The sequence below is a fragment of the Nicotiana sylvestris genome, chromosome 3 (assembly GCF_000393655.2).
Source record: "Nicotiana sylvestris chromosome 3, ASM39365v2, whole genome shotgun sequence".
NCBI classification, from domain to species: Eukaryota; Viridiplantae; Streptophyta; class Magnoliopsida; order Solanales; family Solanaceae; genus Nicotiana; species Nicotiana sylvestris.
In genome coordinates, this window is record NC_091059.1 from 169664940 (window position 1) to 169674494 (window position 9555).

At 36.8% G+C, this 9555-nt stretch overlaps 1 protein-coding gene across 1 annotated transcript; it reads right to left on the minus strand.

The window, feature by feature from the left end:
• Window positions 1-2359: 2359 nt before the first annotated feature.
• Window positions 2360-6359, minus strand: LOC104238432 (CBBY-like protein). Its single transcript, XM_009792779.2, has 8 exons — window positions 5980-6359; window positions 5729-5799; window positions 5217-5375; window positions 4947-5013; window positions 4321-4416; window positions 3908-3954; window positions 3646-3726; window positions 2360-2652 (listed from the first exon to the last, which is right to left on the minus strand). Exons 1-8 carry the CDS (start codon window positions 6286-6288, stop codon window positions 2529-2531), a joined length of 954 nt encoding a protein of 317 aa, XP_009791081.1. The 5' UTR covers window positions 6289-6359; the 3' UTR covers window positions 2360-2528.
• Between the last annotated feature and the right edge of the window lie 3196 nt (window positions 6360-9555).

The window sequence follows — 9555 nt, forward strand, 5'->3', positions numbered from 1 at the left end:
ATTGTAGTTGATCGAGAGATAATTACAATAACCCATAACTCTTAATCCTTATAGAGTATTACGACGAGATTATAGCGGAAGAGTCAAGACCTAAACTGGCAATTGGGGAAATCACTGCCCTAGATATTTTTATTATTGAATTATCTTTGTTTTAGCTTACTGTTGTTTTTAATAGTAGTTAAAGTAGTTAAATAAAAACTCAATCTTTATTGATAAAAAATCTTGCATCTAGAGATTGATTGAGTTGATAATAACATTACCGTAGAGTGTAATAGATAGGTTAGTTCCCTGAGAATTCGATTCCGGACTTAAAACCGGATTATATTTGCAGCGACCGCTTTGTCCTTTAAAAGGCATAGTTGGGCGTTATCACTAGGTTAGATAGAATTAGAAATGAAGTTATTTGGGACAAGATGGGCGTGGCCCCTGCGGAGGACAAGATGTAGGAGGCGAGACTTAGATGGTTCCGACATGTGATGAGGAGAGACACAAATGCTCCAGTGAGGAGGTGCAAGAGGTTGGCCCTGAAGGGCCTGGGGAGAGGTAGAGGCAGACCGAAGAAGTATTGGGGAGAGATGATTAGGCAAGATATGGTGTTGCTCCAGCTTACTAAGGACATGACCGTGGATAGGAAGATATGGAGGTTGAGAGTAAAGGTTAAAGGTTAGGATAGGTAACCGAGTATTGTCCTTTCTGTGTAATATCGTATCCCTTGATTTATGTTATTATTTGTCGTTGCTTTCGTTTCGGCTTTCTGATTACAATACTTATTATTAGTTTTGTATTTTTGCTCTGGTTTTCCGATTGATATGCTTGTTGTTGTCCTTCTTTTATCTTTATTGAGTCAAGGGTCTACCGGAAACAACCTCTCTGCCTTTTTGGAGGTAGGGGTAAGATCAGCGTACACTCTACCCTCTCGAGACCCCATAGTGAGATTATACTGGGTTGTTGTTGTTGTTCCTTATTTATTCTTTATTAAATTAGTAAGTATTTAGTACTATACATCTACTAATGAGACTTTTTATTAACTTGTCAATTGACTTAATATTTGATACTACCTCTCTTTTAATATAACTTAGATATATATTTTCTTATTCTGAAAATATCTTCTTCTTTTTTAAACTTATGTTACAATGTTCAAAATTCTTCAATAGTCTAAATTTATCAATAACTTTTTTAAGTGTTATTTTTTTATCTTTTATTTTTTAATTAATTCAAAATATAAATATCATAAAATTATTTTTATCCCCCTCTTTTCGTACCTTCTTTTCTATTGTAATATTTGATTAGTTTTCTCATTTGCAATTTATTAATATTTTAAATAATGTAATACTTTTTTTACTAAATTATAATTTTGAATTAATCAAAAGTATAAAGAGATAAGCCTTTTATTATTTTTATAAAAAATCTACCAATATTTTTAATATGTATTAATTTCTTTTATATATATGATATGCTTATCTTATGTATAATATCCTAATGATATCTTTATATTATTATATTTTTCATTATGAAATTATGAGTTGTATTTATTAATTAACATTTTCTACATGAGAAATTTTGGTGTGTTTTGTGATTTTCCCAATACGTTGCTCCATAGATTTTAGCTATTATCTAACTTTAATATAAGATAAGTCTTGGCGTAAAGATAAAATAATTATTTAAATTATGAAAATACGCTCTTATAAAAATGGAAGCTAAGATTCATTTAATAAACTCATATAGTTTGTCATAACAATTGCTTTGTGCATGGAGATGTACTTTTATCCAACTTTAACGTTACATGTTAGGAATTTTCATGACATTCAAAATCAGTTTGGATCTGGTTGGGCAAGACCAAAAAATCAGTATTATCTAAACTCAAAAGACTACTCCATTATATGTGCGCGGCGTTTTATAAGAAAGACAAAATATGGACCTATCCCAAACTTAAGGACCATACATGAATAATTATGTTAACGTTTAGTAAAATTCGTTAAGATTTTCATATCCTAGAGCAAAAGTGTACATTTAGTTTTTTGTTGGGTATTATTTAAAATATCATATTAAGTTATATGATTCCATGCCGAGTCAACAACATACCCACAAGTGTGGTGTGTGGAGGATAGTGTGTATGTCTATCTTACCTCTATCTTGTGAAGGTAGAAAAGTTGTTTCCCATTCCATGCGGAGTTGGCCTTAAAAATTGGGGATTGAGTAAAAATTGATGATTAATGAGGCACTGCATAAAGGAGGAATGTGATAATGTCCTTAGATTATGTTCTCATTATTATCCTTATTGTAAGTTCTGTCTTTAAGCTATGCAAATAGTAATTTACCTTTGATCCCACACCCTCTCCCCAGTCCCCAACTCCAAATGAGAAGGAAAAGTCAAAGTTCATAATATGTGTCCAAGACATAGGTTTAGAGAGTTTTAGCAGAGAAGGCATCAAGAGAAAAAATGACATTAAGCTTTTTATTAAACAGTCATTGGGGAGATACAGTACATGAACTGATATGTAGTGTAGTCAATCAGATTGCCTGATGAACTAACTGACATATTGTTTCTCCAGAAGGCTTCCGCAAAATGCCAAGTCAAACCGTTCCTCTGGAGGATCTCCTATGCAATCAAAAACTGCATCTGCATTTGAGAAGTTTTCGTCCGCTGTGTACCTGAGTACAGTATACAAGTTAACTAACTATATAGAACAATAACCAAATGATATCCGCGACAGGCTAATGGTCTGCAAGAATTGGTAAGAGAACAAGAGATCTAGCAGTGGTGAAAGAGCAAGTAGCATAGACAAAAGATACTAGCTACTCGTTCAGAAGGAAACCACAAAAGCTGTAAAAGCAATAACAAGATCTAGACAATGCATCCCTCTTCTAATACTCTACGAGAGGTCCTTTAAAAATAATCAATAAACATTATCCGTCGTGATAAGATAATCCCTACCTTTCTTCTTACATAAATAGATGCTTACTTCATAGACTGAAATTTGTTTTAATGAAAAGAAACCATCAACCTTGTTACCTTCCCCTTATTGATTAGGCATGTCCTTCCCTTCTATCTCCTCCATTGCACTTAGATTATACTACTTTAACTGATCTAGCGTAAACAGAAAGCAATTAGAGCAAACCTCTTGTGCAACTAAGCAATTATCTAGTATCTAAGATGTAGCCTCAAGCCCTCACCGCAGCTAAAAATCAGCCTTCAGACGTAGTTAGACGTGGCAAAATCTTCTCTTTAAACCCTTTTCAGGCCATACAGTGCAAGTTTGAACAACTTGCCACCTCCACCATGTTCACCTGAGTGCTAAGAGGCCTAGTCAGGACTCAGGAATGCCATTTCGATTGAAGGAAATATCCTAGGGAGAATGAGTCAGGTTGCAATATCAAACAATAGAAACCATCGGCTTCCCAATCATACGTATTTTACTTTTTTTGTCTATGAACTTCAACGGTGCTAGAGGTTTTTCTGAAAAGCTATCAGTTTGATCATGAAGTTTTCTACCTAGGTTATGCTTCAACAAGATGTTTCGCTAACATAGAATTTCAGAAACCAAGTAAGAAAATTCCAGTTAACAATCGTTGAAAAAGAGAGAACCGAAATATGCACCAGGGAGAGAGACAGAGGTGGTTGGTTCAAGTAAAAAAGCAACTTACCCACTCTTAGTCACAATGCACTTCATTCCAGCTGCTTTAGCAGCTGCAAGACCTATGCCACTATCTTCTACAACAACACAACTGCAGACCATAATAATACTTAGCATTAAGAAAGAAAATATAAAAAGTAGAAAATGCTAATGGCAAGATCCATGATATAATAAAAGCATTTACTCTCTGCTTCAATCTATAATCATGTAACTTCTCAAAGGTGTCATAACGTTAGTTCCCAATTCAAGGATAAGCTTTCTGTGTAAAATACCTTGAAGGATCAACCCCAAGGGTGTCGGCTGCTAACAGATAAATGGCCTGCCAGGAAGAAAGTATATGGTATTAAACATCTAAACACTTATCTCACTGCTACGACAGTGCTTTGGTGTCTCCTCAAATTGAAGTTCTACTGCAACTTGCTGATGAGAAAGCCACAGTTCATACATTTAAAATAGCTATACACCAGAGTTGGCAGATCAGCTTTGTACATTAATAGACCTCAGAGAGTAAAAGAAGTATAGAGAAGGCTAATGGAACATATATTTTCAAATTTTCAGATAATGAAGAAGATGAGACTCTATCACCTAATGAAGTTTCTTTTTGCTTCTTAGTTTCTGAGCAAATGGGGATTTGTCTTCACACTCCAGAAGCATTGAACAGATATTTGAGGGATGAGATATTTACCGGATCGGGCTTCTTGCGAGGAACCACATCGCCCGCATATATCTGGATCTTTTCCGCTCGCTCTGGTCCCAACAAGCACGAGACTATAGCTGAGACCTGAATATCAGCAGATTTACTTCAAATTATGACCACAAAACAAATCATTATCTTAGGATGGTGACTACAAATAATCCATGCCAGTGCTTTATTTTCTGTTTCTTTTTTTCCTTTTTATTTCTTCCAACAAATGAGCAACTCCAGATAGCAAGCCAGCGATTAGCATCTTGTGCAGTACCAAATTCAATAGGAGTAAAAGGAAAACATAGCAGTTTTAATATCAGATGAACTTTTCGTGGAGTAGATCTCTTCCTATGATTTGAAGTGTCAATAGCTTCCCATATCATTTTATTGGTCTAAGAAACTACATTGTCTACTAAAGCATCGAATTTAGGTTAAATAGATCATCAAAAGGTTAAATGGTTAAATATATGCCTGCTGATTTACTCATGGTTCTTTATCATATTAGTAAACACCATACAGGGATACAAAAATTTCTGAGCATAGCGGCAACGTTTAATAGCAGATAATTGTCAAAAGACTCGACATTGGCACATAATACGAACACTTTAGAACCTGATTACTCATACCGCCTTTTCATTGGAAGTGCTGCATACTGCAACTTTCACTCCATTACCCAGAGCCTGATCAACCAACCTGTAACATTTAGTTCAAAACTCTTAAAATATGGAGAAGAACAATCTTAAGGAAAATTATTCTGACTATTGAAATTTTGTCCATATATTTACGGTCCTATAAGTCTAATTAACCATAGTGAGTTTTTCATATTAAGATTCTAAAGCTCCAGAATGCATTGTAACGATTCTACTTCTTTAATGAGATAAAGTTAAAGAGCTTACTTTGCAACACCTGGCCGAAGTGGCAGCAATTTCTTCTCAATGAGAGCCATGAATAATTCTGTCTTTCGCTTGTGAAGTCCTGCAATAAACTGCTTTCTTTCTTCTTCAGTTTTTGGTGCATTTTCTGGCCAACCCACTTTGTTAAAGTAGGCTGTCATCCTAAACAACCCAAGTCAACCACAATCAAATCAATTCAAGGCCACTGTATGAATGAAATGTTAAGCTGGGACTTTAGACAAATTTCCGTTTCTCTCAACAAAAACAACAACAAACCGAGTGTAATCCCACAAGTGGGGTCTGGGGACGGTTGTGTTTACGCAGACCTTAACTCTACCTTATGATCATAAGGTAAAGAGGTTGTTTCCGATATACCCTCGACTTAAGAAACAGTGACCGGGAAGCAAGCAACAATAACAACAACAAGAAGAAGAAAAAAAAGACACTACTTTTCCGTTTCTCTCCTAATTGGGGGGCAAAAAACTGCACATTCCTCTAGAAGGAATTAACGTTACCTTTCTTTTCCACCTCCAATTTTGAGCAATTCTCCATACAATTCCACATCCCAAGTTACACCCAATTCCTTCTGTGTACCACGAAAATAGTGAATCCTTATGATCAAAAGGTTATCAACAAAAATAAGAGAAATCAGACAAAAAAATCACTCTTTTGAGCAATCACAGTTCTATCAAGCACCATTGATCCTTATATCAAAAATTCAGCATGAAATCAACCGTTTAATTTCAAGGGAGTAGTGAAAGTGTACCTCAGCAAAGGTGTCATTGAAAGAAATACGGTGACCATCTTTCTCGGTATCAACAAGTACACCATCGCAGTCAAAGAGGAGTGCCTTTGGGAGAACTGAAGCTTCCGACGAAGGCGAAACAGAACACGTAACCACCACACCAATATTACGCCTACTCGTCTTACTCTTGCTATTAAGAAGAGTAGCTACTGATTTTGAAGAGAGTAGGGAGCTGTTTGTATTGGGTAATGTAACTGTGGATGGCAGAACAGAAGCTGCTCTTCTTTGTGAAGAAAAGATGGTTGGGGAAGAGACAACCCTCAACGCCATTTGGAATTGTTGCCCCTCAAAGTCCACTACCACTCGTTTATCTCAGAGAATAGCCGCTTCATTTCATTTGGTTGGAAAATAACGGTTTTCCAACCATATGTTATCCGCCCCATGACCCTACCCCGAAGCATAACACACAATCGAAGTAGCCCCGCATTGCGGTCGAAATCATAATTTGAAGTTATGAGTTCTGAATTTGGTATAGAACTCATATTTAGTCTTAGTTATGGGGTTTTCATATTTAGTCTTAGTTACCGGGTTTATAATTAAATTAATGAATTGTCTTGTATAAATATAAGGTTTAAGCAAAAGTGACTTGGTTCTGCGGAACTCACGTACCATAGACTAGCTCCGCCTCTAATTGTGGTATGTGTCTTTCCTTTTTATACTTCACTAAAATTAGCCACCAATATTTGTGTTGACTTTAAATCCATTTTATGAAGAGAATATAAATTTTGATGTTAAATTATTTTTAAACGTAAAAATAGCTCTTTGGACAAATTAAAAAAGGAAAGTTTACCATATAAATAGAAAATAAAAGAGTGCTACTAGTGAAACTAAGGAAATAGAGAGAAAATTGAGAGCAAAAAGAAGAAAGAGGAGAGGGTCTCTCTAATCAAGCTTAATTTGAAGAATATAAAAATAATTTGTAACATGCAAGAGAGAATACACAAACAAAAGAAGTGGGGATCTCTCTATTTATAGGCCATTTATCATTACAATTTACAACCTACACTGCGAAAATTAATCCTTCTAATTTCACTAGTCTTTTTATTGGGGTTTATAAAATTTGATCATATAATTCGGTGTACAACAACAAACAACAACAACAACCCAGTATAATCCCACTTAGTGGGGTCTGGGGAGGGTAGTGTGTACGCAGACCTTACCCCTACCCTGGGGTAGAGAGGCTGTTTCCAAATAGACCCCCGGCATCCTTCCCTCCAAGAACTTCCCATCTTGCTCTTGGGGAGACTCGAACTCACAACCTCTTGGTTGGAAGTGGAGGTTGCTTACCATCGGAGCAACCCCTCTTGCCTTCTGGGTAAGCAGTTTAGGAGATACAATAAGAACAATCACAAAGTTACAACTCAACTAAGGACAAGAAAATACTAACTTTAGGAACTGGTCCGTAGTAGCGTTCAACTTTGTTCTTCAAGCTCGTGAGAATTAATTTCTGTGACGACCCCAAAGGGTCATCACCTGTTTTATTATCCATTCTGTGCTTCCGAGGCCTTGAAAACCTCATTTAGAGTCGCTTCGATTTGCGTGTGCAGTCTGTGCGCGTAGCCGGAAAGCTTAAATATGAAATTTTGTGAAAAATGCTAAGTTTTGGTGTTAAAATGAATAAGTTTGACTTTGGTCAACATTTTAGGTAAACAGACCCGGACCCGTAATTTGACGGTCCCGGAGTGTCTGTAGGAAAATATGGGACGTGGGCATATATCTGGAATCGAATTCCGAGGTCCCAAGCCCGAGAAATAAATTTTTAAGTAAAAGTTTTTAAGGAAATTTGAAATAAAATTTGATTAGAACATGGTGGTATCGGGTCGTATTTTGGTTCCGGCAGCCGGTACAGGTCTTATATATGGTTTAAGTCATTTCTGTAAAAATTTGGTTGAAAACGGAGTCCGTTTGACGTGATTCAGACCTAAATTGCTAAAGTCGATGTTTTATGAAGTTTGAGAAATATCCTTTGATTTTGAGGTTTGATTCATTGTTTTTGAGGTTATTTTGGCAATTTGATCGCACAGAAAAGTTCGTATGATGTTGTAGAGTTAGTACATGTGTTTGGTTAGGAGACTCGAGGGCTCGGGTGTGTTTCGGATGTGTTTCGAACTTAAGAAAAATTGCAGAAAAAGCTATTCAGGTGTTCTGGTATTTCCTTCTTCGCGTTTGCTGGATGGCCCTCGCGAACGCGATGTGTAAAATGTTGCTGAAGGAACTTCCTTCTACACGAACGCGTAGCCCAGGTCGCGAACGTGAGGCAGCGGGGGGCTATACCTTCGCGAACGCGTTCCTGTCCACGCGAAGCGAAGGCCAAATGGGCTTCGGCAGGGGGAGGGGTAGTTACCTTACGCGAACGAGAGGGCTCGAGAAGCTAAAGCTTCGCGATCGTGAGCCCATTAACGCGAACGTGAAGGCTAATCAGCCTTACCCATCGCGAACGCGAAGGGTCTGTCGCGAACGCGTAGAGTAAAATTGCCCAGTGATTTTTAAAAGCCAAAAACAGAACACTTACGGGATTTCTCAAAATTTACAAAACCTCTTCTTCTCCAAAGCTCTTAGGCGATCTTTGAAGCAATTCTTCACCATAATCTCTTGGGTAAGCAATATTTAACTTATTTTCATCCATTTTCATCAACATCTATTAGATTTCTAGGCCTAAAACATGTAATTAAGCGTAGAAATTAGGGAATTTGGTAGAGTTAGGGCTTTTTGATTTTTCTTGATTTAAACCTCGTTTTGGGGTCGAATTTGAAAACCAATTATATATTCGGGCTCGTGGGTGAATGGATGATTTGATTTTGGTCCGAACCTCGTGTTTTGACCAAGCGGGTCCGGGGTCGATTTTTAGAATTTTGGGAAGAATGCTTGAAAAGCTATAATTAGGCATTGGGTTCGCATTGTTTAGCATTTATTGATGCATTAAAGTCATTATTGTATAGATACAATCGATTTGGAGCCAAATTCGAGAGTAAAAGCGGTAATTGAGGATTGACTTGGCCGTGAAAGTTTGAGGTAAGTGTTTGGTCTACCTTAACTTGAGGGATTAGAAGTTGAGTCTTATTTGCTACGTGCTAATTGTCGAGTGCGACGTATAGGCATGGTGACGAGTATCTATACGTTGGTGTCTAGTATGACCGTGAGTCTTTATATTACGGATATTCTGATTTTTGTTGTATCTTTCATGCATTAATGATGATTTCTATATGTTGTAAAAAGCATGTGAAATAAATTGTGATATTTGAACTTCGAGGAACATTGGCTCGAGTTATAATACGAATTGTGAAAGTATATGAGATAATTGAACACTTTGGAGCATTGACTCAAGTGGTAAAGTGAGTTATAAAGTAAGAAGTGAAAGGAAGAGAAAGAATTATTGAATTGTTCCCTTGCCGGGATGTTTGTTGCTTTGTTGGTTATCTCCCATGACGGGATGTTGAGATTTATTGATTTTGTTCCCTTGCCGGGATTTAGCTGTTTAATTGTATTCCCTTGTCGGGATTTCTACCATTATTTGTCTACTCCCTTGCCCTTTGTTTG